This window comes from Paraphaeosphaeria sporulosa (assembly GCF_001642045.1).
Source record: "Paraphaeosphaeria sporulosa strain AP3s5-JAC2a unplaced genomic scaffold CC84scaffold_6, whole genome shotgun sequence".
NCBI lineage: Eukaryota > Fungi > Ascomycota > Dothideomycetes > Pleosporales > Didymosphaeriaceae > Paraphaeosphaeria > Paraphaeosphaeria sporulosa.
The window spans coordinates 237,124-263,109 of NW_017253365.1; the positions used below are offsets into that span (position 1 = coordinate 237,124).

The following is a 25,986-nucleotide window of genomic DNA, read 5'->3' on the forward strand; positions in this document are numbered from 1 at the left end:
CGCACAAGATCCTTATCGTAGCGTACTAGTTGATTTTAGAGAAGTGCTTTCAGCAGTTTTGGAGTCTCCCAAGGCATGAGCACCGCCCAACAAGGATCCTACTGCCGGGAAATATCTCGGCTAGCCAGCTAAACGCCCAATCTCAGAACATCAATTTTGCATCAATTGTCTAGATATTGAAAGCACTCTTTATATACCATCGTAGGACGGTTTCAAAAGGTTCACATGCGGTCTACGCAGCTTCCAACCGTATCTGATCGACAGAGACTAAATCCATTTTATGCGGGGAGGAGCACGATGCAACCGTACATCACTACCAAGTAACTCTAGGTACATAGGCAACTATCCCCACTTGAACATGCTACAGGACGACAGCATTGTTCCCTTCGGCCACAACTCCTCCGGGAACTTTCCTGTATACTCCCATGACGTCCTTACACCCCCGCTAGTTATGTACCCCGCAGCCACTGCCGAACACGGGCTACTTGTTCTGGCTAAACTGAACAACCTTCCCGTTCCTGCAGGTGCGCATGCTTCAATAAAACGGTCACGATGTAACGCGACGCAGCCTTGGAAGAGCATATGCGAGTGTGGGCCGGCCACCTGCCAAGTGCAGTGGAATGCGCTGCTTAAATAGGGGACGAGGACACACGCAGCGCGTTTTCCTCTCGCACGCGGTTCTCAATTTAGTTCAGGGGTCTCGGTAGCAACAGAAACCCGAAATATGTGGCGGATATACGCTATTGTTACGGCCTGCACTACGGCCGTGGGCGCGCAGAAGACGGCCTTTGAATACGTAGATCCACTCATCGGTACAGTCAATGGAGGTATATATCGTAGGAATCCGAGACAAGGCACAATTGACATATCCCAGGCCATGTTTTTCCTGGTGCGACGCTGCCGTTCGGTATGATGATCAAGGGCGATTCTCAGCTTCACAACGCTCACGAGAGACAGGCATGGCAAAAGCATGTCCAGATACAAATGCCGACGAGAACCAAGGTGGCTTCAGCTCGGATAATAGCTCCATTATAGGGTTTTCGCACATGCATGATTCTGGCACAGGAGGAGTAGGTATTCATGCAAGCGTACAGCTGGCTACCATACTAATTCGGCCAGGCTCGTAGCTTGGGCAATTTCCCCATCTTCGCGCAAGCAGGCTGTCCGAATGGCGACATCAATGCGTGCAATTATACCTCTTGGGAACGCGCGACCCCGCGTATCAATGGCACAGTTCACGCGAAACCTGGTTACTTCGATATCACAATCGCATCGGGTGTCCGCGCCGAAATGACCACAACGAACCGCACGGCGTTGTATCGTTTCACATTTCCGGAGAATCCCTTGACACCAAACACCACGCTCAGCCCGCATATATCTCTCGAGCTCCAAGACCTCCCACAAACGAGGACCAATGCCTCCATCAATATCAACGGGCAGTCAGGCCGCATCACTGCTGGCGGTTCGTTCTCTCCCAGTTTTGGCATAGGGCGCTACTCGTCGTACGTATGCGTTGATTTCAAGGGTGCGCAAATCAAAGATTCTGGAGTATTCTCCAACTCGCGTGCTACTACAAAAGCGAAATCGCTCAGATCCATCACCGAGACCGAACGCTATGCTGAGCGTCCAGCCGGTGGGTTCGTACAATTTCAGAAGCCTACCAGTAACAATCAGATGCTCGTGCGCGTCGGGCTGTCGTTCATCAGCGAGGCCCAAGCCTGTCAAAACGCCGAGAAAGAGCAGGCTGACTTCGACTTTGATGGCACGGTCGCAGCTGCTGAGAAGGTCTGGAAAGAGAAGTTTGATGTTATCAAGATCGTGCCGGGAGGCGCGAGTGAGGTCATTCAGACGGCATTCTGGAGCGGCGTATATCGCAGCATGATCAGTCCGCAGGACTACACCGGAGAGAACCCGCTCTGGAAGTCGGACGAGCCATACTATGACAGCTACTATTGCATATGGGACAGTTTCCGCAGCATCCATCCTTTGATCACACTGCTCGACCCACACAGCCAAACGCTGATGGTGAGAAGTCTCCTTGACATATACAAACACGAGGGATTTTTACCAGACTGCCGCATGAGCTTCTGTAAAGGTACGGTCAGCTACACTATTTGTGCCAACGGAGTAACTGACTCCAGCTAGGTTTCACTCAAGGCGGTTCAAATGCGGATATCGTTATCGTTGATGCCTACTTGAAGAACATCACGAATGGAATCGATTGGAAGTTGGCATACGAGGCCCTCGTCACAGACGCCGAGGTAGAACCCCCAAACTGGGACATCGAAGGCAAGCCTAATAATTTCCCGCTTCGGCACCTATACTGATGTTTGAAAGGTCGAGGAGGTCTCGCGGCTTGGAAGAATCTGGGTTACATTCCGACCGAGAATCTTGACCTTGATGGCGTGGGCACAGAGACGCGTTCCATATCACGGACAGTCGAGTATGCCTACAACGACTTCGTCATTGCCACGCTGGCCCTCGCTCTCGGACACACGGCAGACTACAACAAGTACCTCAAGCGCTCCGGCAACTTCTACAACATGTTCAAGGCCGACCAAAATTCCACCATCAATGGCACCGATACCGGCTTCACAGGTTTCCTACAGCCGCGCTACACGAACGGCACCTGGGGCTTCCAAGACCCCATCTTCTGCAGCCCGCTCCAGGAATTCACCGGCTGCTACCTCAACCCGAGCGGCCGCGAAACTTACGAAGGCCCTGTCTGGCTGTACACCTTCTTCGCACCAGGAGACATGAAGACTTTGGTCCAAACGCTGGGCGGCTCCGACACCTTCGTCAAGCGGCTCGACTTCTTCCACGACTCGGGCATGGCCTACATCGGCGACGAGCAAGCCTTCCTCAAAGTCTTCCTGTACCACTACGCCGGGCGTCCCGCCAAGTCGGCCGAGCGCGCGCACTTCTACATCCCGAGCCAGTTCAACGACACCGTCAACGGCATCCCAGGCAACGACGACAGCGGCGCCATGGGCTCCTTCGAGGCGCTGACCATGATGGGCATCTTCCCTAATGCGGGGCAGGACGTGTACTTCATCACGCCCCCGTTCTTCGAGTCAGTCTCCATCAGGAACGGCCAGACGGGGAAGACGGCGACGATCAAGAACGTCAATTTTGATCCTCAGGGCAAGAATATTTACATTCAGTCTGCAACGCTGAATGGGAAGGCGTACACAAGGAACTGGCTGCAGCATAGCTTCTTCCTGGAGGGGGGCACGCTGGAGTTGACGCTGGGAGCGGCGGAGAGTGCGTGGGGGACGAGGGCGGAAGATGTACCGCCGAGCTTGAGTGCGGGTGTGAATGCGACGGGGGCGGCAGGGGAGAGGAGGTGGGAGATGCCGGCGGCGCCGCAGATGGAGATGGGGATGTGGTAGCGAAAGGAGGAAGATGTCGACAGCTGAACAGTCTGAGCGTATGTACACTCATATAACTGCAATGACGTCGATTAGACTGTTGATTTCTCAGCGTCCTGGGGTGCTGGTGCTAAGGCCAGTGCCTTGACGCTCAACCAGCGCCCGGTCGCCCCTATGACCTCGCCGCAGTCAACTCAGTGCCGAGAAGTACAAGATAATCGCGCAGTGCTTACCTCCCAGCATCGAACGTCCGTTCAAAGGCTCACTCGGTCCTTTTACGGCCCATCCTCCGAAGTGCGGTGCTCACACATCCAAGCTATGCATGAAAGCAGTGACGAACCGCAGGACATCACGCCCCAACACTACGAAACGAGCACGTAATGATTCACGCAGCTCCGCGTATCGTCCTCTTCGCGGGACTTCCAGCCGCAGGTCTCCTCACCCACAAATCCATGGCACGGTGTCACCAGCGCCAAAATCACGCATCAAGCCGTCATACTGCTCCTCATTAGACGGCGCTTCGACAATTGCTGACTCTGCACATTGTGTATGCGAACTGAGGGGAAGGACGCAGCATAATCACGCCATCTTGATAGGGGTAAAAATGCCGCATCGCGGCTGTGTTGATGCAGTTGAGGGAAATGTCCTAGCACGGCAGATGCTCTAGACAAAGATCGTGTCTTGGGAACGTAGAGGTTTGTAGGTAAGACGAGAGTCTGACTCCGGTGGGTACTGTCGCCGGGGTGTTGTTGTTCTTGTTGAGCGGTATGGGGGTGTGGGAAGGACGTGTGTGGCAGAGGCACGCGGGGGAGACGGGTATGTTGGAAAAGGGGCGCTCGAGCGTGATGGTTTCCTGGTTCGCGCCGAGGACAGCACTTGATCTTATGAATTGCGGCATGCTCTACAGGAAGAAACCCAATGAAGATCCTTAATGCTTCCACTATCGTTTGTGAAGCGACTGTTGCGCGGACGCAGCTGTGCGCCCGTCTGCTGCCAGGGAGTAGGCATAGAACCTGGCCTTACCTGACAACCGACACAGGCTGTCCAAAATGCCGTAAAGCGAATCTGGATACGACTCCTGGGCAGAAATGTGATACAACATCGTTCGCATCCGTTCAAGCTTCGGAGGACTCACTTCCCGGCCTCTCAAAACTCGCGCAGGCTAGCATGCTTCTCATCTCCCGCGCGATAATTGCTCATGCACTTCCCCTTTCGCTCTCAACGGCCTATATATTCGGCGTGATTGCGTCGCTACTTGCGGTATCGGAAGGATGGAAATCGCGCGTCGGAACTGTTCTAGTGCATCGTCGTTCGAGGAAGCAGCGTCTAGGTGATCATCTGGTTCAGCCATGTTGGATCTTCCAGGTTCTTGCGATGGCGAAGCAACGGAGGTGAAGTCTGATTAGAGTTGGTAGTGACCCCAGGCGTCGGTAGTGCTAGCGCAGGTGGAAAATGCCTCAGGGCGTGCCTAGAGCGCGGGAATTGCGACGAACATGTGAGAAGACCTGGAATGGACAGGGTAGAATGTTGCATTGAATTGTGCTGGTGGTTTGAGAGTGACTCTGCGAAAGCTGGACCAGTGGTCCTGCAGGGTTGCACATCTCGGATCGTTATATGGGTATGTCTTTGACCGGTATGCAAGCCCCAGACTCGTTGATATGCATTCGCTGGAGCGAGTATGCGTGAGCTCTTGGGTTTCGTATCCAGAGTCGTCCATTAGAATCATCTACTTGCAGTGTTGCAGAGCATCGCAACTTGCAAGGCCTGTGGCGAGCCAAGTTGCCCAGCTGCGTGAAGGCACGCACCCGACACTGCCGATGCGAGTACTAAATCCCGAGACGTCTGAGACTTTCTCTTTCATCGAAAATGAGGGTCCAAACAGACGGCTTCTGTTTTCCGGACCATATGCAAACAAACAAAGCGGAGCATGACCCCCGCCAGCAGAGTCAGCGGGCATAGTGACGGCGTGCGGCGTATGCGGCGGCGCCCCATGCGCCCAGGCACGGTGAGGGGTGATTGCCGACACCAGACTAGCGACGGCCCCGCAACAAGCAAAGCCCCTCTGATCGACAGCGGAACGTCGGACAGCCCTCGTGACAGCCACCCAGCATGGAATTCGTTGCAATGGCTTGCCTAGACCATCGTGACGTTTGTGGTTTCCGATGGGGCATCTAGCCATTTCCATGCCATAATGAGGCACGAGACCGACACCACCGACGCGGTGTGGTGTCATCCTAACAAACACCGCTCTAACTTTCGGGATCGAGAAGAAGGCGGCGCGTGAGATGCACGTCGAGCAGACCTTGTCGATGCGCTGTCCGTCGTAAAGGCACAAGTGCTGCTCGGCGCACACAGTGACGATTCAGAGGCACAACGTGCGATAAGGGAGACGAGCCATTGAGCGCGGTTTGTGGCGGGTTAAGAGCTGTGCTGAAGTTAGTTGCAGGGGGCGTGCAGGCGAGCGCATTCCACGATGGGTCCAGAAATGAAGGTTCCATTTTATCGCGGCATGTGCGAGTCTTGAAACGATAACGCTGAGCGTGGCACAGCTTGCTGGCACACTTTGCTGCAGCAACGCGCAGGGTGGTGCAGAAATGTCGAAAACAGCAACAACAGTGGGTACGGTACGGCGACGGCTGTATCCACAAACCCACTCGGCGGATCCACGGCATGAGCGGGTCGTCATCATGTTGTCGTATGGCATGCTTCGCTGCGTACCTTGTGTCATCATTAGCGGTTCTAGAAACCGCCCAGTAAATGGTGGCGAAAACTCAGCATGCACGCGATCTGATCGTTAGTCATAGCGAGGCCCTGACCGTGGAAAACGGTATAATGCCAATGCATCGTGGACTTCCTTTCAGAGCTGGCTATCGTGGACCTAGCCGTTACCACGTCGATCCCTGGATTGAAATCAAGTAACCGGCATTGGGGCGCAGTGGTGCATGGCCAGAAAAGCGCGATCCCGAGAATAGACTGGGATGTATTATTCCCCTGAAACATCTCGACCTTCCCCAGACTTTCGTTGGCTGAATCGGGTTCTGGCGGTGAAGTGGAGCGTCTAAGAAAAATGGCGCACTATACCCGATCCATGTTGCCCGTCCCTGGTAAAACTCAGCTGCCAATCGTAGCGTAATACTGGGCCCTGATCGAGATGCAGGAGAACGTGTTACCATCGGTATCCGTCTCTGATCTTATTGTCTGTTGATGCGGTGAGGTTGACGTGCGCATATAAAGTCCCTGCTTACTCCTCGAAGCAGCAACAATCATCGAGCTTCAATTCTAGCTTCAGCTACACACCTATCGCACCCTCACCTTTTCATACATACTGTATTTCGTTCAGACGAGATCAACGCCACAATTCACTTCATCTTCGCCGCTGATCTCTTGAACCCACAGCCACCGTCATCATGCCTTCTCTTCCCTTCAACAGCGCCTCTTCCTCTCCTTCATCGTCACCTACGCTCTCGCCAAGCCCACCTGCGATAGTGCTCCACTCGGCTTCGGGTATACTAGATCGCTGCAACAAAGGCTGCAACTCTAACCTCTGTCCCAGGTCAGGCATCAAAACGGGAGCTGTACAAGTCCAATGAAGACAAGTCGGCAGCATACCGCCAGCGTTACGCACAGTATCTCGCCTCGACGTTCAACATGAGCATCGAGGCGGCTAGGGCCGAAGCTGACATCCAGCTTGCGCCCCGCCGATCATCAGGCGTGTCAGAATCTGAGATGTTGAGAGACGGATGGTGATTAGTTGAGCATTTACGACTGTTATGACTGCGGCATCTGCTTGGTGCAAGGTTTCTTTGGCATACAAAGCAAACGGGCTTGGGTAATCGGCGTTACTGCGGAATCTTGTGGTGGACTGAATCGAAAAGCTGTCTTATTGCCTGTGCCTCGAAATCGTGAACAATCCATGTCGATGATGCTGATGCAGGCGGGTGCAGGGCTACCATCCTTCGAGAAGCGCTAGGCGAGCCGACTGGCCGAGGCTCTTCGGGGCTGATGGCGATAAGACAAGCAGACCCAACACCACCGCAGCGCGCCAACATGCGGTGAAGACTGCAACACCGCGGCGTTGCTATCTTCTCCTCGCTATCTGTGGATGCACAAAGGAGTGCTTGGAGGCACAAACCGTGGCGGAGTGGCGCCATCGATTGCCATTGGGTAAAGCAAGCCACAGGGTCCAACATGGCGGTACAGTGACAAAACCCGCGCAGAGGATGACCAGCTGCGGGATCTCGGTGGAGTACTGTGAATGGACCGCGACAAGTGGCCGTGAGTGTGGACCTACACGCTGGATGCGGGGGAGCGTCTCACGAGAAGAACAGCCTTCCTTCAGCGGCAGAACGTGGCTCGCGGTCGATCCAAATAACATACGAGTCGTAACCATACGAGCTTACAAAGGCTAAGATCAGCCAATGGGAGCGTTCAAAACAGTACTTGCCGGGCCAAACGTCCATCTATCGGATCGAACGGTGCAGACGACATGCACGCGTCTTCTTACAAACAGGGCACCCAGTAAACGGGTTAACAACATCGAATGAGTGGTGACTGCATGAAACGCTATGCCAACTCTTCCGACCTCTCGGCATCGTGGCTATGCGGCATCTACATGGACAGATTCAGCAGGAAAGAGTATGTTTGTTGTCTTGGAGCCGTCAGCCAAGGCTCTTGTCGCTCAGCAAACCGGGGACAGCAGCAACTGCACGCGTTGTGCAGCAGAGCCGCTCATGGAGACAGCCTGAGGAAACCGACTGATTATTGCTATGGAAAGAGGGTTTGGAAGGGCGCACAAGGCTGCAGTGGATGTGATGTGCCTGCACCTCACTGGGGAGGCATGCAAGAGTGATTGAGATACCAAGCCTCTCCCCACGCGCCTTCCTTGGGTAGGCCCACACACAAGCCAACTCCGCGCGCTCGCTAGCCGTGGCATGTAACCCCGCCTTATATCTGGCCCCGCGCAGCCACTCCCTATTCCTACTGTAGTCCGACACTTTGCGAGTGTGTATCTTATATTGAATGGGTGAAACCGATTTCTCTACGGCCGAGGAGAACCCTCAAGAATCCGAACCCCCTTTAGGTGCCCAACATGGAGCCCCTACACACCAACACCAACCCCAGCCTTCGCAACCGCTGTCACGCGACGACGGGGATGATTCGCCGCTCATCGCTTGGCACTGCCAGACTGCAGCACAAGTCGCCCAGACGCTGGACGTGGACATCAGGTACCCTCTCATGTCTATGTACACTACGTAGAACTCACTGACAATCTGCATAGCAATGGTCTCAGCGTCGAGCAAGCGGAATCTCGCCTTCGGCTCCATGGGCCTAACAAGGTTAAAGGAGCTGAAGGGCTATCCTTGTGGGCGCTTCTCTTAAGGCAGGTGTCGAACAGTCTCACACTTGTACGTGCTTTCCTTGTGTCGGGCGAACCTTGGAAGGTACGAATCGTTCACCAACGAAATCCAACATAATGTACCCAGGTCCTTCTTATCACCATGGCTCTAAGCTTTGGTATTGATGATTACATCGAAGGTGGCGTTATCACCGCAGTCATCCTCCTCAACATTGTCGTTGGGTAAGCGTCGTTGTGTTCTCTTGCGTGGGCATCCTACTGACTTTGTAGGTTCGTACAAGATTACAAGGCAGAGAAGACGATAGAATCTCTCAAAAGCCTGACTGCACCAGAATCCATCGTTATTCGCGGTGGAGACACCATCAGGATCCAAGCAGTGAGCCTCGTCCCTGGCGATGTTGTACAGCTGGAGACTGGTAATATTGTGAGTAGCTCATTCCTGCGGCGGCACGGGCTTGGACGTCACTTTGCCTATCCTGGGATAGCACAATGTGCCGACGCTTTGATACAGCTGCCCTGTACCTTTCAACATGCTGACCTGACAAGGTCCCGGCTGATATTCGCCTCGTGGATGGCTTCAACGTCTCTACTGATGAAGCTTTCCTCACTGGTGAAGCGGAGCCTATAGAAAAGGATCCCTCGAAGGTCTACGATGACCCAGATGTTCCCCTAGGAGACCGCCTAAACCTTGCTTTCTCCGGAAGCGAGATGAAACGCGGGCGTTGCAGGGCCATCGTCATCTCGACCGGTATGAAGACCGAGGTCGGCAAGATCGCTAACATGCTTCGCCAAAAAGACGAAACACTGAATGACCTCGGATTGCTGGCAAAGAGCTGGAAGAAGTTCGTCAAGACAGTGAAATCCATTCTTGGACTTGACGGGACACCTCTTCAGATCAGTCTCAGCAAGTTCGCCCTTCTTCTCTTCGGTCTAGCCATTCTGCTTGCTATTATTGTTTTTTCGGCAAACAAGTGGCAGGTTGGCGGTGAAGTCTTGATTTACGGAATCTGTGTTGCTGTTGCGGTTATTCCCGAGTCTCTTATTGCGGTGTTGACGATCACCATCGCCGTGGGGGCTAAAGCGATGGCCAAGTGAGTTGACTCAAGGTTTCAATCTGTGGTCACGCTAACCATCTACGTCTAGATCCAATGTTATCATCCGTGTATCTTCTGCCATAGAAGCCGTAGGTGGGGTGACTTCGATCTGCAGTGACAAAACAGGCACCCTTACCACTGGTAAAATGATTGCTCGGAGGGCAATCATCCCCGGCTTTGGCACCCTGGAAGTGGATGGCACTTCCCACTCATACGACCCAAGCAGTGGCTTCGTCACTCACGATAGCACCCGTTGCGATCTTAACAATTTCTCGCCTAATGGTGCTTGCACTCGTTTCCTCAAGACGATTGCACTTTGCAACCAATCAAAGGTTGAGTATACGGCCACGACTGATGATGTCACGGTTGGCAGAAAAGATGCAAACGAACGCATGATGAGTGATGACGACGACGGTACCGATGCCTCGACCATTCAGTCCGCTACCATCACTCGCCCAACCACAGTTTCTGGCCAAAGTACCTTGAACCCCGGAGAATGGAAAGCGTTTGGAGAACCCACAGAGGTCGCCCTCCAGGTCTTGGCTATGCGTTTCGGCATGGGCAAAGAAGAACTACTCTCTGGACTCAACATTCGTCTCGCCGCTGAATTCCCATTCGACTCATCCGTCAAGAAAATGACCGTCGTCTATGAAGACAAGCAGGCCAAACATCTAGACGTTTACACCAAGGGCGCTACAGAGTTCATGTTGCCAGTGTTGGATATTCCCGAGTCTGAAAAGACCGAGATCAACGAGATGGCAGAGAACATGGCCAAAGATGGTCTTCGTGTGCTGTGTATCGCCCATAAGCTCTTGCCAATGGACACGGATCTCATCCAGCGTGAAGCTGTGGAGCAGGGTCTGAACTTCATCGGTATGGTGGCCATCTACGACCCGCCTCGCCCAGAGAGCAAAAAGGCAGTCCGCGATTGTAAGGTCGCAGGTATCACGGTACACATGCTCACGGGTGACCATCCCGCTACTGCGGAGGCTATAGCGCGAGCTGTTGATATCCTCGATGCTTCGCTACCCCGTGGGCAAATTGGAAAGGCTGTCATGATTGCGAGGGATTTTGACGCCCTGAATCAGGACCAAGTCGACGCCATGGAGCAGCTCCCCCTTGTTGTCGCCCGCTGCAGCCCCTCGACAAAGGTCAAGATGGTTGAAGCACTACATCGGAGGAAGCAATTTTGCGTTATGACAGGTGATGGAGTCAACGATTCGCCTGCTCTCAAGAAGGCCGACGTCGGCATCGCCATGGGCTCAGGATCCGACGTTGCCAAAGACGCTGCAAAGATGGTACTGACGGACGACAACTTCGCCTCGATCGTCGAAGCAGTGAAAGAAGGCCGTCGGCTCTTCGACAATATTCAGAAGGTCAGTTTTCGTGCCCAGTCTCTCCTACCCACACCAGCTCACACACTCACAGTTCCTCATGCACCTCCTCATCTCCAACATTGCCCAAGTGATTCTCCTTCTCATTGGTCTCGCCTTCAAAGACCGCGACGCTCACTCAGTCTTCCCGCTCTCCCCCATCGAAATCCTCTGGGTCAACCTCATCACCTCGTCCTTCCTCGCCATCGGCCTCGGCCTCGAAGAGTCCCAGCCTGATTCAATGGTCCGCGCCCCGCACAACCTCTCCGTCGGCGTCTTCACCAAGGAGCTCATCACGGACAAATTCATCTATGGCTTCTTCATGGGCTCTCTGTGTCTGCTGAGCTTCGCCATCGTCGCTTATGCAGGACCCGGTGGCGGCGATCTGGGCAGCGGGTGCAACGAAGGCTGGAACGAGACATGTGGCGTGGCGTTCCGCGCAAGAGCGACAACGTACGCAACCATCACGCTCCTACTGCTCGTCACTGCTTGGGAAGTCAAGCACTTCGCGCGCAGTCTATTCAATCTCTACCCCGACAGCACAGCGACCCGCGGTCTTTCCGTCTTTCCTGCCATCTGGCGCAATCGCTTCCTCTTCTGGGCCGTCACGGCGGGCTTCACGATCATGTTCCCCATTGTGTATCTGCCCGTCATCAACAGGCAGGTGTTCAAGCACGGCGCTATGACGTGGGAGTGGGGCGTGAGCTTTGGATGTGTGGCGATATACATTGCTGCTATCGAGGTCTGGAAGGCAATCAAGCGTCGAATAGGCCTGTGGAGTGGCGGGCACAAGGTGCTTACTGGCGAGGAGAGGGTTGAGAGCGTGCAGCCGGTTGTTTTGGAGAAGTAAGAACATCCACGACCGAGACAGAATGGAGGGTGGTGGCTGAGTGGGTGGGTGTTGGATACAAATTGTCTATGTTGCGTGTTCACGTGTAGGGGAGGGGGTTCGGCACACTCGTTCTGCGCTGATGTTGGGGTCTGTCTCATCTGCACGGCGGCGTTGTCGTGGGCGCTCCGGTTCGTTTTGCCACACGCTCGTTTCGCGATGCTTTGAGTCTTGTCGTTGCGTCAGTTGTCCATCTATCTACATACTTAAGAAGAAATCCAACTTGGTCGCTCTTTACTGCTCCCCACCGCCCCCTTTCAATTGCAAAGCATGCACCCTTCACTTTTCACCGCACCCACCGCACTCAACCTCGCTATCCTCGCTCACCCCTTCAACCTTTACCCTACCTACCACTTACCGCATCCCCTATGTATATCTTTGAAGCAGAGTCTAGCTCGTCAAATCAAACAAAAAACCATACTTGGTTTCTCTGAGCCGGACTCCGAAGTGGCTTTTAGTTTTTGCCCTTTTTCCTTGCCTTATTCTCCCTTCCTAACACGGGACGATGCGCGAGTTCGAGCCGCCATGGGCGCGGCTTTCTTCATTCCTCTTGTGGTCGAGCAAGAACGGATGTGAGAATTGAGTGGGGTCGATCAAGGCAAGAGCTGGATGGCACATTTACACAAGCGCATAGATAGGTGCGCGTCTCTAATTTCCGAAACTACTTTCCACTACTGCATGCTGCCTCGGACGGCGAGTTTGAAACACGCCCGCACGCTTACTTGCCCCCCGTGGGAATCTTGTACGCGACAAGCGGCTCGCCGTGCTGGAACGCCTTGTCCACCCTAAAGTACCCCTTGCGGTCGAACTGGAACACGTCGTCGACCTTCAAGTCGGCCACGTTCAAGTCTGCCACCGCCTTCACCCTCGTCTCGGTTTTCTTGTTCAGGAAGTCCTCCAGCTTGTCCTCCTCCTCGAGTTTGTCTTTGGTAATCAGGTAGTCGAAGTCGACGAGCTCGACGGGGACAAGGTTCTGGTCCTTGGACAGCCACGTCACCTTCTTGGAGGTCGTCTTGACATCGCCCTGGAGGTGGAGCTCGAGCTCGAGGCCGGTGACGGTTTTGAAGCCGTGCGCGGACAGCGGGTTGATGGAGTGCGAGATGTTCTTGACTATGGCGTTGCCCCAGTTCATGAGAGTGATTTCCTCGCCCTGGGCGAACGACTGCGCGTCCTCCTGCTCCATAAGGATGTCTTTGCTGAAGACGACCTTCTTCTTGCCGAGGTCGTACTTGGCGTGCTTGGCTTTCTCCTCAATGGTGGTGCCTCCGGTGTGACCGACGACGGTGACAGGGACCTTGTTGGCGTCCGCTATGGCGGTGTAACGGGCGGCAACCGGGTCGATGTGCTTCTTGTTGGTTGCCCAGAAGGAGTTCCAATCCATGTTTACAATGTTCTTGCTGGGTCCTTGCTTGAGAATGAACTCGCGAAGGGCAGGAACCTGAACACCCCTTCTACGTACACCACGGATGGTCGGCATGCGCGCGTCATCCCAGCCGGTTACGACACCCTCGTCCACGATCTTGGTAAGCTTGCGCTTGGAAAGTAGTGTGCGGATGAAGTTCAGACGAGCGAAGCCCCAGTTGTAGACGCCGCGTAGCTTGAGCGTCTTGATGAACCACTGGTACTGCGCATCGCGGTCATTGTACTCGGTCGTGCGGAGAGCGTGAGTCACGCCCTCAAGGGAGTCCACAATCGGGCAGCAGAAGTCATAGGTTGGGTATATCTTCCACGTTGAGCCAGTGCGGTGGTGCGCCTCGGGGTTACAACGGTAGATGACCGGGTCGCGAAGAGCCTTGTTCGGGTCGTCAACCGACATCTTCGCGCGAATGCACCACTTGAGGCCCTCCTCGGAGCCCTTCTTCATCTCCTCGAAGTGCGCCAGGTTGTCCTCCACCGAAGCCTCGCGACGCGCGCTGGCAATACCGTCCATGCGCTCCTCGCGCATACGGTCTTGCGCCGTGTCATCCGCGTAGGCTCCACCGTCCTTGATGAGCTGTACGCAAACCTCGTATAGGTGGTCAAAGTAGTCGGACGTGTATGACACTTGGTCAGGCTTGATGCCCATGAGTGCGAGATCCTCCACAATCGCATCCTGGAACTCCTGCTTCTCCTTTGTCGGATTCGTGTCATCGAATCGGAGGATGAGCTTGCCCTTGTATTTCTCGTGCGCGAAGTAGTCGTTGAGGAGAGCGGCCTTTGCGTGGCCGATGTGAAGGTAGCCCGAAGGCTCGGGAGGGAACCTGGTCACGACGCCAGTTCCGTCACCGACATCTTGCAGGCTGAGATAAGTTAGCTTGTGGTCGAACATAGTAATCCGGGACAGCTGCGCCATAATGCATGGAACGAGGTCAGAAGGGGAGGATGTGCACGCCTGGCATTACAAGGAACAATCTGCTTTTTTGCAGGTCTTTCCGATGTCATGGCACGCTCCAGCTCCGCCTCTCCAACAGCCGCGATCTCGTCAGCTGAAGAATAAAAACTCACCCGATATCATAATTCGCCCCATCATCTTTAGCCTTCCCGTCTTTCCCTTTGCTCTGCACCGTCACAACCTGCGGCGCATACACCTCCTCGATAAACCTAAACCAGCGGCACAAATTGGGCATCAAGTTCTGCTTGACATACGCATGCGCCACGCGGTTTCCGCGAATCGTCTTGAACAGCGTCTCGTCCGCCGCCGAGTATTCATAGCCGACCACGAAAGAGCGTAGTGTAAGGTGGTCCGAGAGCTCGCCCAGAGGACCCTCGATCTGCTTCAGGTTGAGGGGCTTCAGGGCCTCAGCGCGGGCCTGCCATTCGGCGATTGCAGTGTCCATGGTTGTGTGTTTAAGGGAGATTGTAGGAGGAGTGTGGTATGAAGTTGAGAACTTTTGGTGTAGTGGATGAGTCGCAGTGGGGGTCTTGGCAGGGACGGGTGCCCCGCGCTACGCAGTGACGCCACCCGCTGGACTTCTCTAGAATCTTCAGTTGCTTCACATGATCACACTCATCTAATCATCATTGGAACAGACTCAAACAGACAACACTTCATTCATACGCCTAAAGGAAGCCACAATGCTTTACCCTACTATACAGACGCCGCCGATAATGCTAGCACATGCGCCAGACCCAAACGCTGTAGCATTACAAGTCGTAGAGGTAGAATCATGAGTATGCATCGCTTGAACAAAAGGAAAGAAAAGGAAATGCAGCAATTCAGCTTTTGCAGACATCCGCCCTACTCATACACCCTCGATTTTGCGGGGGTCGGTAGGGATGGAAGGAATTAAGCACACTCCCACTGTGCGAAGACACACCACCTCGCGCTCCGGTCCGCAAGCACCAGTCCCCTCCACGTGCCTTTCTCGCCAATCTTGATGACTGTCTCCCACGAACTTCCATCACCGTCGTTGGTTCCGCTCATGTGCTCGCCCTTCCTCGTCAATCTAATGATCTTGCCCGACGGCGTCTGCACCGCGAGCTTGGCTGGCTTCATCGAAGTGCTACCTGAGGAACTTGAGGATGCCTGCGAGGGATTTGTGTAGTTTGATCCTGAGGCCGAAACGCTCTGCATGCTCATAGCTGAAGCAGGGCGGGCGAAGGGGTTTGGTGAGGCGCGGCCAGTTAGGCCAGGTGAAGTAACGTCGGGCAAGCGCGTGAGTGAAGAGGGATGCTGGCGGACGGTGAAGACGAAGGTGTTGTTGAGCGCGATGTTGGCGCATTGCGGTTGGGCGACGTATAGGTCGTGGCGTTGCGCGTGGGGAGTAGGGTGGAGCGTCAGGAACGAGTATGGAGGGTTCGTGCCTGTGTGCGTGATTGGCAGACCAAGGGCTAGAGAGTGAGGGTTCAATTTGTTGGAGTGCTGATAATTGTTAGCAGAGAGTAGGAAAACCGTCAAACAAAGATCTCACCATAAGACCGCGAGGTCCGGCATACACCTTGAGCACACCACGACCCTCATCGCCCGGCAATACTGCCTTCACGGTATATCTCTTCTGGCCTCCGATCCATTCCGCCTGTGCAAGCGCTGGCTTCCGGACGACATCCCCACTTTCAAAGTAGTCGCCATCTACATCCTGGGTGATGGCTCTTGCCTCTACTTCGGCAACGCATTCAACATCCTCGGGGACGTCGATGTGGATATGTGCCATCTCAAGGTTGTCGAGGTTAAGCAAGCTCGTATCGAAGTTGGCCACACGAAGCTTGTGCTTGAAATATACAGGCGTTGCACAAGGTAATGCCATCAAGACATCATGGGGTTGCGGTGGGCAGATGTGCTGCTGTTCCGGCAGTAGAGGGACGTGAGAATAGCAGACCTCCATCGGCCGGGCGAGGAAGTACCAGAATTCTGCAACTGAGGAACCGGCATTAGAATACTGTGCCCTCTTGGGGTTGGTGGGTCCGGCCAGCGAACAGTCCATAATGCGCCATTCTCCTTCAACAATGACTGCGTTCCAGAAATGGTTGGGATGCGCCACGCTGTCCAGATCAAGAGACTCTCCTGGTGTCTTGAGGTATCCTCGGACGACTTCAGCATGTAGGCCAACGGATGCGCACATCTCTGCCACTATGATGGCTATCTCGTGGGAGCATCCCCGTTTGCTCTGAAGCACATGCCGTGTGTCGATCTCGCCTTCGAAGTCGTCCTCCCAGCCTATACGCTCACTGACCCACGTAAAGATGGCTCTCAAACGCTGGACATCGCTTCTGTATGGTCTGCAGACGTATCCTTGTGCTAACGATGCAGGTGTTGTTCCGAGAGGTATGCTGTTGATGAATCGTGCGCTCTTGTCGACCAGAGTAAGGTTACTCGCGCTGAAGTCTGTTGGCTCAGATATTGGCAGGCCGTCCAGGCCCTCGTCTCCTTCTGCAGAATCATACAGAATGTCGACTGGATTAATGACTGGTATATCCATCATCTGACAGCGATCGGCGCGTTCAGTCCTTTCGTTCTTGCTAAGGGAGTTTGACCGATTGACATCTCTTCGAACCTGAACCCAGTCGATAGACCCGTTCAAACCCATGTCTCGCGCAGCATTTGACTGTACGGGGGTTCCGCCTCCCATGCCTGTCGGACCTCGAGGGTCCATTCGGCTGGCGGCTCGGCTTCCCGCTCTGCTCGCCGCTCGACTAGCTGCACGTGAGCCTGGCCTGCTGATGGATCCTGAAGCAATAGTACTGCGCGCGTTGGCTGCCTGCGTCTTGGCAGTGTCAATCATCTTCCTGAAGAATCCGCTCTTCCTCTTGGTCGGTTGCATCAAACCACCTAATGGGTCGGACCCATCTTGCATAGCTGGCTGCCCCTCGTTCGAACCAGGTCGCTCTCCCGAGGCGTGACTTGAATGGTAGGTAATGCCTGTAAACGGTGACTCTGGTCGTCCATCATCGAAGCCAAAGCCCTTCCCTGCACCGCGGGAAGTTTCCATCACGCTCTTTGGGCGGTCCTTGGCGAACTTCTTGCGGTAGTAGCTTCCGGCACTTGTAGAGCTCATAGCTGTTGCTGATGCTCCAGACATTAGACTTCGGTTCGTACTGCTGCTCGTGTGCGTGGTAGTCGTCGAGTTGGTCTTCGTTGTAAAGGTTCTACCCAAGACGCTCTTTCCAATGTCGTACGCTGACTTGCGATGCCGCAGTGTTTTCGACCCCCTGCGCTCCAGGTCTACAGTCTCTGCCATGACAGACCCTGGCCTAATGTACTGGTTCTTCGGGGGGACAGATGGCGGCCGGTCGGATCCATCTCCGGGTATGAACAGCTCGTCATTTTTCCGACCCTCCTGTTGTTGCATGCGGCGCAAGCGACTCTCCATCCGCTGGACGTAGCTCTGAACCTGTGCTGGTCCATCCTCGTCCGCGTCGCCCTCATAAAACCCGCTGTCGTTGCTGATGCCGATTGAGGTCTGTGCACGGGCCGTTCTCGCCGACGCCTGATACACCTCGTCGAACGCTTCTGGAGACCAAACACTCGGCGGTGTGGAGCGCTCGCCCGGGGATGCCACGCTCATGTCTTGTAAAGCGGACATGACATCGCCCATGGCATTTGTCAACGGTGACGGTGTGAAGTTGCCCTTGCTGCTCGTGCGCGGGTCAGGAGACGGAGGTTCGGGGGTGTGGTAGCCATGCTGCGGCGGCGCGGGTGAGGGCGCTCTGCTTGGATTGTACGCAACGCGATGTGGAGGCGGCGGAGGCGGAGGAGGAGAACCCATGTCTTGGAACGACGCAACTGACTGTCTTCGGAATTGTTCATCTTGGTATGGCGATGGCGAAGGTCCGCGATCGTAGGCACGATACTGGAAAGAAGGAGCGGGAGATACAGCGCGCGACGGTGGTCGATATTGGGCGGGTGGGGCAGGAGAAACGGCTCGCGATACTGGTCGATACTGCGTAGGCGGCGCCGGCGAGGGAGATCTCGAGTACGCTTGATATTGGGCTGGCGGAGCAGGCGACACAGCTCTTGAATGGGGCCGATACTGGACGGGGGGCGCGGGAGACGGCGACCGCGAGTATTCCTGGTAGTTGTTCGGCGGCGCTGGCGATGGTGCGCGTGTGTACTTTGGCGCAGGCGCTGTCGATGGGCGGGGCGATACCGCGCGCAGGTTCGAAGGGCGCTTGGAGGGCAGAGGAGACGCACGGCTCTCGGTCGACGATCTGTCGCGGCTCTCGGTGGACGACCTCTTCATGGAAGAATACGGTTTGTGCTGCACGCGCAAGCTGCCATTGGGGCTGGCGAAGCCGCCGGCCTTCTCGATCTGGCGCGCCGCAGCGGCCGGGTTGGGTGCTGCCGCTGCAGCGTAGGCCGTGAAGGGTTTGCGGAACGTCTTCGCCTTCTGGGGCGCCTGCTTGACGGGCTGCGCGCTGTTCTGCCGCGAGATGCTCCCCGTTGCTGGGCTCGTGTTGCGGCTCCATGGCTGGAAGTCCTCGGGCAGCAGTTCGACGAAATTGGAGGGAAACAGGCCGACCATGCGCCTGTCGCGCTTCAAGCGGCCCATCCACCACGAGCCATCGCCGGCGTTGAGGCACTCGATCAGGTCTCCTTCTATGAACCCGAGGTCGCGTTTGGTCTGCAGCATGGTCAGCGCATCGTGGTGGAGCAGGCGGTTGTCGTGACTGACCTCGCCGCCCCACGAGTACACGGCCTTGCACCAGCACGGGAAGCGCGTGGGCAGGCCAGGTGCGGCGGGCGCCATGGCCAGCGAGTGTGTTGAGCGAGAGGATGCTGGCTACCGCGGGAATCTCATCCAGCGGGCGACGTGGAGCGGGAGCAGCGCGACATCAAGCTGCGGTGTGCGTGGCGGTGAGCAGGAAAAAGGCACGGCGAGTCGCAATGCCTGTCGTTGCAAGTATAAACAGCGGAGGGATAGCGGGGAACGATTAGGATGCGATGGCTCGCGATAGCGAATACCGGGGTTGGGACGGACTGCCCGAGTTAGTGTGTTGTGTTGTCGCCTGTGTGCGTTGTCGCGGCGACCGCCAGACGCAAGGGCCGCCCTCCGCCGTGCGACCTCGACACAACGTCATTCGCTCCACCGCCCTTGCGGCGCTCCACCCCATCCGGAGCCTCGCCTTGCGCCCATTAGTCTACCGTTGCCAGAGCGAACTCGCGTTTCGAGTATGCCAGAGCTGCACTAGGTATCGATAGGGATGTCGAAACGCTCGCCCACGCGCCACTAGCCCTCAGCTAAGCGCTCGCGCGCAAAAACACACCGCATCTTGTCGCTTCTGCAGGCCACGACCCAGCTGAGGACGCGATGAACAAACTACCATATGCCCCTTCGGCCTTGGAACCATCCCAGAGCCTGACCCACGTGTTCTATGGCATGCCTGTGTATACGTGGTAGTCTGGAACGTCTCGTATAAATTTGCAAGTGTCTGCGCATGTTCAAATGTGCAGAACTGCCCAACGTCTCTGGTCTGTGGCCGCAACCCAACAGCACCCACAAGAGAGTCATGCGACGGTCACTTTCGATAAGCAAGCGTCGGTCTCGCCGGAAGCCTGGATGGACTGCACAATTTTCTTCAGTTTGAATGAGTACACTCGTCCTATATAGCCCCTTGGCATCACACCGTCCCAGCTGAAAGACCTTCTAGCCGAACAGGGTGACTTGAACAATATTTTGAATGGCTCAACATGGCAGATCTCCATAGCAATAATTAGCCCTGCCCATTTGATCGAGATCTGGTCCCTATGTGCGGCCCGCGACACCCTAGGCTCCACAGCGTGGTGCCCGAATCTCGGCCTGTCCGCTAGCGACTAGGGTACCACGCGAGACCTTTGTGAAATGTAAAGCGGATCTACAACAGACTACACAACTACGACGCGAGCTTGTATTTCCTGCTCAGCAGCGTTTTTTCAGGCCTGCGTCACAGAGTTCGTTGACGAAAGTGAGTCCATGTGTCCTAGTGCAGCCAGTATTGAATGTCGCCGTTTGGGAATGCGCTCTCAGGAAGGGTTTGACCCTGCGTGTCAAAGTTACATGGCGTCGCAATATCGAAGGGCTTATATAAAACTGGCCTTTGGTATTCACCTGCCAACAGGCGGGCTCGAACTCGCACCCTTTGTCACGCCACAGGTGTCAAAAGCCGCAAAAACTAAAAGCCACTTCGGAGTCCGGCTCAGAGAAACCCAATAGCTTGAGTTTTTTGTTTGATTTGACGACCAAGCCTGGAGAACAGTGGTATGTATACTTGTGTAATTGGTGGGTGGTGAGTGAGATGATGGATGGTTGGAAGTGAATGAAGCGTGAGCTCACGGAGCGAAGCGCGGGTGAGCTGATGAATTGAATGGAATATTGCCATTGCGCTACCTGCTGTATGCTAGATTTCCCTTGACGCCGTCGTCTCATCGCCAGCCGTCATGCTCCTCTGGCGAGCATCCGTTGGTTTTACGATGATGTTCGTGTAGCATGACCATGTCTCATGGCGCTGGAGGTAGAGGGTGGGAGGTTGCATACGGTGCTGCGGCTCGTCGTGGTCCTCGTTGCGATGTAGTGGGAGATCAGCTATGTGTTAGCAAGATGAGACAAAACTCCCTGTAAGATATCGTACAAGTCTCTCCTCTGGTACGGGAACCGGTTGCAAGCTTGTATAGCAGATACACGGTTGGCGGGCTTGTGACGAGCAGTGCGACAAGTCCGATGATGCTTTCTGAGTTGAGAGACATCTTGATCGCGGGGCCTGGTATAGAAAATGAGACAGGGCTAGTCGAGCACAGGATGATAATTGCAGGATACTTCCAAGAATTGCGATCCAGGGCACGTTAAGAGAAGTTGTGATAAAACAATGAGCAGATAACGTAAGCTGTGAGGAATACTGTGACTAGTCTTAGCGAATGGGAAGATATACAAGCAGCGCAAAGTTGTAGCAGACGGCCTACACATCTGGACTAGACTATCTCTGTAAGGAGTGTGACGAAATCCGGTGAATGGCCGAGCAAATAGACTTCAATTCGCTTTGAGAGCTCCGGGGGGAGGGGGGTCTTTTTCCGATTGGTCATTCCACAAACCACACTTTTGGCCTTAACCAATGAACAATATGATTTCTTATATACCCTGAGATGTGTAACTGTTGTCGCAAAAGTCTAACGAGGCTTAGAGGTGGCGTTGACGGTAGAAACGACACTTCTGGCGCCGGCCAATGGATATAGAGGAGGTATGCAACTTCTGGCAGCGGCCAATAGGGATGCACGACTGGTATGCAACTTTTGGAACCCTCCAATCACATGTGAGCCTGTAAAAATAAGGCGGCTTATTGGTGGGCACGGGATCTTGCCTCGGACTGTGATAAAGTCAGCTTGATAGCTGTCTTCAACCCTCCCACTTCCTTGATACTCTCTTTAACTGGATAGCCTGGCAACGGTCGGCTTCCAAGTATACATATTGAGGTTCTTGTCTCTAAACTGCACATGTGATAGAACAATATTCCAAAGTTGATCGTACCAGCCTGATAAGTGACAAGGCTGTACGTCAAGATGACTGGAAGGAAGGCAGAAAAGTCAATGTGGGAGCCCCACAAGGAGGAATTGCATCGACTGTACGAAACGGGTGGAAAGTCCTTACCGTTCATAATGAATCACATGAAGTCTCGAGGTATACTGGACAAGAGGTACGGCTGTTCAAATTGCATTGATGCCTGTGAATAATGTCGCATAGCAAACCGCAATACGAGCGAGTCTTCAAGAAATGGGGATTCACGAAGAGGAACATCTCAAAAAAAGAGTGGGAATTCATAGTGTCACGTCTGTCTGAGCGAGAAGCAAATGGTCAATTGCAATCCCACGTCAAGTTCCACGGTCTCGTGGTATCTGAGAAAAAGATTAAGAAACAAAGAAGGAACTACGCTTTGATGACATTGGAAAGGCAACAGTTGTGTAGGCCACAATGGCAATCGTTGCGACTGGTCATAAGCTGATGGGGAACAGTGCTGAAAGTTGCGCCTCGACCCGTAACGCCACCGAATGTCGAAGTCTATACACCTCCTGTGTCGCCTGTGCTACAGGCTATCACTTCCATGCCCGCTGCGGACTTTTCCTCATGCCAGAGTTCAGGAGCCAGAATCAGCATAGCCATGACCGGAGAGAGGAAGTTCACAAGTGCGGACAATATACCGTGGAGGCAATTCATGCAAGCCTTGAGCGATCTTCACATATCGGCCGACCGAACTGTCTCCGATCATGACGCCCTCGTCACGCACGATATTATGGTGGCTTCTTCAAATTTCGAAAACACGATTGAAGACCTGTTTTGGATTTCGCTCCTGAGCGAAGAGTTCTTCGCTCTAATCCTCGACGACAAGCCCTATCCACCAATGATACATCCCGCTTTTCTCGATCCGATTCCTTATATGGCACCTCGAAAGGACTGCTGTGCAGACATCAACCTTAAAGATCGGTACACTCTTTCGCCGGTTGGAAAGCAAACCGAACTTCTGAAACACGTTGTTTATCTGCTTTCTAATAACTTCAACCCGGACGAAATTGCGCCAGCCATTGTCGAGTTTGCCCGTGACGCACAAAATCGCAAATTTCTCGCCAGACTCATCAGTAGCGGTCTATATACAGTTGATGCCATGGCAGAAAAACTTCTGATTCCGGCAGCGATAGGAAACAATTTTCTTCTGATCGAGACATTAATCGATTCCGGCACCAACATCAACTACCGAGGCTACAGCACACGCTTCAGGCGTAGCACATTGATTACCTATGCGATTGAAAGTTGCAACGAAAAACTCTTCCAATTCCTGCTCGAAAATGGAGCTGGACTTCAGTTATGGGTTGAGCGTGAAATGCGAGACCTTACTTCGAATACATTAAAATGGATTGACAGAAGAGAGCATGTTCCAAAGATCTCATTATTGGACTACACAATCCAAGAGGCAAATTTCAACATCATCCAAGGTCTGATCCAATTCTTCGACGATAATTTGAATGAAACAAGCAACCGCTACGAGGCGGCTAGCTTCGTCCTCGCCGCTCACCGAGGTGACGTGGATATCCTTGAATTGTTAATCTCGAAAGATAATCAGACTTTCGACGATCTGAGGAAGACACCTTGGATCCTCTACGAAGCTGCCGCTTTAGGAGGAAGTATCCCAATGCTGATAGCACTGCAAACCATGGGTCTCGATCACTGTGCAAGAAGCTACCTAGGTCAAGGGAGCCCGCTAGTTTACGCGCTGCTCAGCCACAATACTAATGTCACGAACTATCTTCTCGAAAATGGTTTCAATATTGATACCTATGCTTCCATTAATAGCATATGTGGAATGCAATTTGCCAGGGAACTTGGACTGACACGAGATGCACACACGTACGCCCCAATTCACGCGGCTGTATTAACCGAAAATATTGAGGTGCTTCGCCGCTTCATATTGAAGGGAGTGGATCCTAATCAAACTGGGAAGAGACTCCCAATACAGATGGCTGCGTGCGTCGGTAACTTGGACATCTCTCGAGTCCTACTCGAAGCTGGAGCGTGCGCTGACTATGCGACCCTCCCCTACGGGTATCATGAGTTGGATAACATATGGATCGGAGGATGGAACGCCAACTGGTCTCAAACGAAGTACCACTCTGTTTCTCCTGAACAAAGTGCTATCCAAATAGCACTGGAAAGAGGCGATAAGGCCATGTTCGAACTTCTCATTCAGTATGGAGCCTGCCTGCCAAATAATCGTCCGTGTGTTTGTTTGCGACGAGAAGATATATCCCTAAGCCGACACATATTGCCAGCAATTTCAGGACGCGCAGATTCAAAACCCTTAAAACCCATTCCATGCCCCTGCCGAGTAGACTACGAAGAAGCCTGTGAGAACGATGACAATTGGATGTACAAGGACTGTTGGGCACAAAAGGCCAATGAAAGCGTCTGGAATCCCTTATTCAATGCCGCCAAAGGAAAGAATAGAGAACTCTTTACTAGAGTCCTTACAGCTGCGACCACGGACCAGATGCCATGGATGACTACTCGCTGTGTTGTCGAATGTATCAAAGCCTTCGATGCGAGCTTTCTTGACTTGTTGTTTTCGAGTAAAACATGTTCAAGATCTCCTCGTGTCTTTCGTCAGCTGATGCTACTAGCCGTGAAGAACAACGCACAGAGTGCTTTGCAGGATATTTTGCAAAACCATGAGTTCAGCGCTCAAGATCTTGGAGTGGGCCTTGCGCACGCAGCGGTCTACTTAAAAGAGCGTGTGATCCAGGCCTTCCTTGATGCTGGGAGCTGGCCGGACGATTCTGTAGGTGCTCACATCTGGCCCAACGGATACCCTCCACTAGACAAAGAAGAAGATACCGCGTACCAGATCAGTGTTCTCAGGCATACCCTTACAATCTACAATCATCCTTTCGCACCCATCATATATAACCACTACCAGAAGTTCGCCAGCAGAGCCCAGGAGCCACAGCTCAGGACACATTTCATACAAGCATACGCTATAGCCATACGGTGCGGAGACATACATCTAGGACAAATGCTTGCCAAAGCAGTAGGCATCAACGCAGTGCTATACCGGGCGCTGCCTACTCTAGTCCCAAATGAAGACAGATGCTATGTGTCAGCCGTCCGTTTAGCAGTCCGATTTAAGCGTTACGACTTCGTGGACTGGCTTCTGGAAAATGGCGCAGAAGTCGAGATTGCAACAAACAGCAGCCATGGACCCCTAGCGCACTCGTCCCTTCAAATCGCTTCAAAAGATGGCAAGATCTCGCTAGTTGGGACGCTGCTCAACAAAAGTGCTGATGTTAATGCTCGGCCAGCCAAGTATCATGGCGCCACGGCGTTACAGTTTGCGGCGATGAACGGCCATTTTGAGATAGCCAATCTTCTGATTAATGCTGGAGCTGACCTGACCGCGCCCCCGGGCGTTTTTGAGGGAAGGTCGGCTATCGAGGGTGCGGCTGAAGCTGGCCGCATGGACATGGCAAGCTATCTCCTTGGATTAGGGGTGGGCGACAGTTTGAAGGGGAAAACGAACACCAACTATCGGAGGACCGTATTTAGGGCGTGGCAGCACGGTCATCACGCTCTCTCTTCGATGATCAGAAAATGGAAGGCTGAGAACGATCCGGAATACTCCGAGGAGGCAGACTCTGTTGCAGCCATCTTAAGAACCATGACGCTTGAATCTCTGGCGTGTGCTGGGTCTTACAGACTGGAGCCGAAGCTCGTCAATCGTGAGCACCTATGCCATGATTGTGTGTCGTGGGATTGGCTAAAAATTTTTAAAGTGCATGAGTACAGCTTCACTGGCAAAGATGGAATGGGGATGGAAATGAGTTTGTGTCCAGATGTATTTATGTAGGGAATATCACGCCGCGCTATGACATCATGACATCCGAACATCAGCAAAGCCCATGTCAGCGCTGTTCGTGGATATAATCGAAATGTGTTCACGGACAATTTTTTACCAGCAGCAATGTTACCTTCAGCGG

General features: G+C 53.8%; 11 protein-coding genes across 11 annotated transcripts; 6 read left to right on the plus strand and 5 right to left on the minus strand.

Annotated features, from left to right (window-relative positions):
• Positions 1-724: 724 nt before the first annotated feature.
• On the plus strand, positions 725-3,392 carry CC84DRAFT_1259771 (uncharacterized protein; the record flags this gene model as incomplete). The annotated part of the gene is made up of 6 exons (XM_018184940.1): positions 725-827; positions 875-907; positions 958-1,070; positions 1,120-2,095; positions 2,146-2,289; positions 2,338-3,392. The coding sequence occupies 6 exons, from the start codon at positions 725-727 to the stop codon at positions 3,390-3,392; spliced, it is 2,424 nt and encodes an 807-aa protein (XP_018034728.1).
• Positions 3,393-3,514: 122 nt separating this feature from the next.
• On the plus strand, positions 3,515-4,164 carry CC84DRAFT_790620 (uncharacterized protein). The gene has a single exon (XM_018187397.1). The coding sequence runs from the start codon at positions 3,694-3,696 to the stop codon at positions 4,036-4,038; it is 345 nt and encodes a 114-aa protein (XP_018034729.1). The 5' UTR covers positions 3,515-3,693; the 3' UTR covers positions 4,039-4,164.
• CC84DRAFT_790609 (uncharacterized protein) lies at positions 4,164-4,931 on the plus strand. The gene has a single exon (XM_018187396.1). It carries the CDS (start codon positions 4,290-4,292, stop codon positions 4,764-4,766), a length of 477 nt encoding a protein of 158 aa, XP_018034730.1. The 5' UTR covers positions 4,164-4,289; the 3' UTR covers positions 4,767-4,931.
• Positions 4,932-5,941, minus strand: CC84DRAFT_790608 (uncharacterized protein). Its single transcript, XM_018187395.1, has one exon. It carries the CDS (start codon positions 5,602-5,604, stop codon positions 5,098-5,100), a length of 507 nt encoding a protein of 168 aa, XP_018034731.1. The 5' UTR covers positions 5,605-5,941; the 3' UTR covers positions 4,932-5,097.
• A 638-nt stretch (positions 5,942-6,579) lies between these two features.
• CC84DRAFT_790744 (uncharacterized protein) lies at positions 6,580-7,164 on the plus strand. Its single transcript, XM_018187399.1, has 3 exons — position 6,580; positions 6,626-6,875; positions 6,925-7,164. The coding sequence occupies exons 2-3, from the start codon at positions 6,779-6,781 to the stop codon at positions 7,116-7,118; spliced, it is 291 nt and encodes a 96-aa protein (XP_018034732.1). The 5' UTR covers position 6,580; positions 6,626-6,778; the 3' UTR covers positions 7,119-7,164.
• On the minus strand, positions 7,095-7,736 carry CC84DRAFT_790702 (uncharacterized protein). The gene has a single exon (XM_018187398.1). The coding sequence runs from the start codon at positions 7,559-7,561 to the stop codon at positions 7,211-7,213; it is 351 nt and encodes a 116-aa protein (XP_018034733.1). The 5' UTR covers positions 7,562-7,736; the 3' UTR covers positions 7,095-7,210.
• An 824-nt stretch (positions 7,737-8,560) lies between these two features.
• CC84DRAFT_790809 (sodium transport ATPase 5) lies at positions 8,561-12,199 on the plus strand. The gene is made up of 6 exons (XM_018187400.1): positions 8,561-8,596; positions 8,650-8,949; positions 8,998-9,151; positions 9,274-9,818; positions 9,871-11,197; positions 11,250-12,199. Exons 2-6 carry the CDS (start codon positions 8,870-8,872, stop codon positions 12,042-12,044), a joined length of 2,901 nt encoding a protein of 966 aa, XP_018034734.1. The 5' UTR covers positions 8,561-8,596; positions 8,650-8,869; the 3' UTR covers positions 12,045-12,199.
• A 490-nt stretch (positions 12,200-12,689) lies between these two features.
• CC84DRAFT_1164857 (glutamyl-tRNA synthetase) lies at positions 12,690-14,946 on the minus strand. Its single transcript, XM_018178582.1, has 2 exons — positions 14,568-14,946; positions 12,690-14,362 (listed from the first exon to the last, which is right to left on the minus strand). Exons 1-2 carry the CDS (start codon positions 14,897-14,899, stop codon positions 12,802-12,804), a joined length of 1,893 nt encoding a protein of 630 aa, XP_018034735.1. The 5' UTR covers positions 14,900-14,946; the 3' UTR covers positions 12,690-12,801.
• A 199-nt stretch (positions 14,947-15,145) lies between these two features.
• Positions 15,146-19,444, minus strand: CC84DRAFT_1164859 (cytokinesis protein Cyk3). The gene is made up of 2 exons (XM_018178583.1): positions 15,974-19,444; positions 15,146-15,924 (listed from the first exon to the last, which is right to left on the minus strand). The coding sequence occupies exons 1-2, from the start codon at positions 19,244-19,246 to the stop codon at positions 15,349-15,351; spliced, it is 3,849 nt and encodes a 1,282-aa protein (XP_018034736.1). The 5' UTR covers positions 19,247-19,444; the 3' UTR covers positions 15,146-15,348.
• Positions 19,445-20,873: 1,429 nt separating this feature from the next.
• CC84DRAFT_1259777 (uncharacterized protein) lies at positions 20,874-21,447 on the minus strand (the record flags this gene model as incomplete). Its single annotated transcript, XM_018184941.1, has 2 exons — positions 21,105-21,447; positions 20,874-21,058 (listed from the first exon to the last, which is right to left on the minus strand). The coding sequence occupies exons 1-2, from the start codon at positions 21,217-21,219 to the stop codon at positions 20,874-20,876; spliced, it is 300 nt and encodes a 99-aa protein (XP_018034737.1). The 5' UTR covers positions 21,220-21,447.
• A 2,438-nt stretch (positions 21,448-23,885) lies between these two features.
• On the plus strand, positions 23,886-25,783 carry CC84DRAFT_1164860 (ankyrin). The gene is made up of 2 exons (XM_018178584.1): positions 23,886-25,480; positions 25,530-25,783. The coding sequence occupies exons 1-2, from the start codon at positions 23,973-23,975 to the stop codon at positions 25,591-25,593; spliced, it is 1,572 nt and encodes a 523-aa protein (XP_018034738.1). The 5' UTR covers positions 23,886-23,972; the 3' UTR covers positions 25,594-25,783.
• Positions 25,784-25,986: the final 203 nt, after the last annotated feature.

What these genes read in the sequence shown, in the direction of transcription:
- CC84DRAFT_790702 (XM_018187398.1), bottom strand. Translation starts at nt 7,561, where the DNA reads ATGTTGGACCCTGTGGCTTGCTTTACCCAATGGCAATCGATGGCGCCA.
- CC84DRAFT_790809 (XM_018187400.1), top strand. Translation starts at nt 8,870, where the DNA reads ATGGCTCTAAGCTTTGGTATTGATGATTACATCGAAGGTGGCGTTATC. An exon ending in CTCCTCAACATTGTCGTTGG is followed by an intron (nt 8,950 to 8,997) that starts GTAAGCGTCGTT and finishes CTGACTTTGTAG; the next exon opens with GTTCGTACAAGATTACAAGG. An exon ending in GGGGCTAAAGCGATGGCCAA is followed by an intron (nt 9,819 to 9,870) that starts GTGAGTTGACTC and finishes ATCTACGTCTAG; the next exon opens with ATCCAATGTTATCATCCGTG.
- CC84DRAFT_1164860 (XM_018178584.1), top strand. Translation starts at nt 23,973, where the DNA reads ATGGCTGCGTGCGTCGGTAACTTGGACATCTCTCGAGTCCTACTCGAA. An exon ending in GGCCGCATGGACATGGCAAG is followed by an intron (nt 25,481 to 25,529) that starts CTATCTCCTTGG and finishes GGGAAAACGAAC; the next exon opens with ACCAACTATCGGAGGACCGT.
- CC84DRAFT_1164857 (XM_018178582.1), bottom strand. Translation starts at nt 14,899, where the DNA reads ATGGACACTGCAATCGCCGAATGGCAGGCCCGCGCTGAGGCCCTGAAG. An exon ending in GGGGCGAATTATGATATCGG is followed by an intron (nt 14,363 to 14,567) that starts GTGAGTTTTTAT and finishes AACTTATCTCAG; the next exon opens with CCTGCAAGATGTCGGTGACG.
- CC84DRAFT_1164859 (XM_018178583.1), bottom strand. Translation starts at nt 19,246, where the DNA reads ATGGCGCCCGCCGCACCTGGCCTGCCCACGCGCTTCCCGTGCTGGTGC. An exon ending in CCGGACCTCGCGGTCTTATG is followed by an intron (nt 15,925 to 15,973) that starts GTGAGATCTTTG and finishes AACAATTATCAG; the next exon opens with CACTCCAACAAATTGAACCC.
- CC84DRAFT_790620 (XM_018187397.1), top strand. Translation starts at nt 3,694, where the DNA reads ATGAAAGCAGTGACGAACCGCAGGACATCACGCCCCAACACTACGAAA.
- CC84DRAFT_790608 (XM_018187395.1), bottom strand. Translation starts at nt 5,604, where the DNA reads ATGACACCACACCGCGTCGGTGGTGTCGGTCTCGTGCCTCATTATGGC.
- CC84DRAFT_790609 (XM_018187396.1), top strand. Translation starts at nt 4,290, where the DNA reads ATGAAGATCCTTAATGCTTCCACTATCGTTTGTGAAGCGACTGTTGCG.
- CC84DRAFT_790744 (XM_018187399.1), top strand. Translation starts at nt 6,779, where the DNA reads ATGCCTTCTCTTCCCTTCAACAGCGCCTCTTCCTCTCCTTCATCGTCA. An exon ending in AGTGCTCCACTCGGCTTCGG is followed by an intron (nt 6,876 to 6,924) that starts GTATACTAGATC and finishes CCTCTGTCCCAG; the next exon opens with GTCAGGCATCAAAACGGGAG.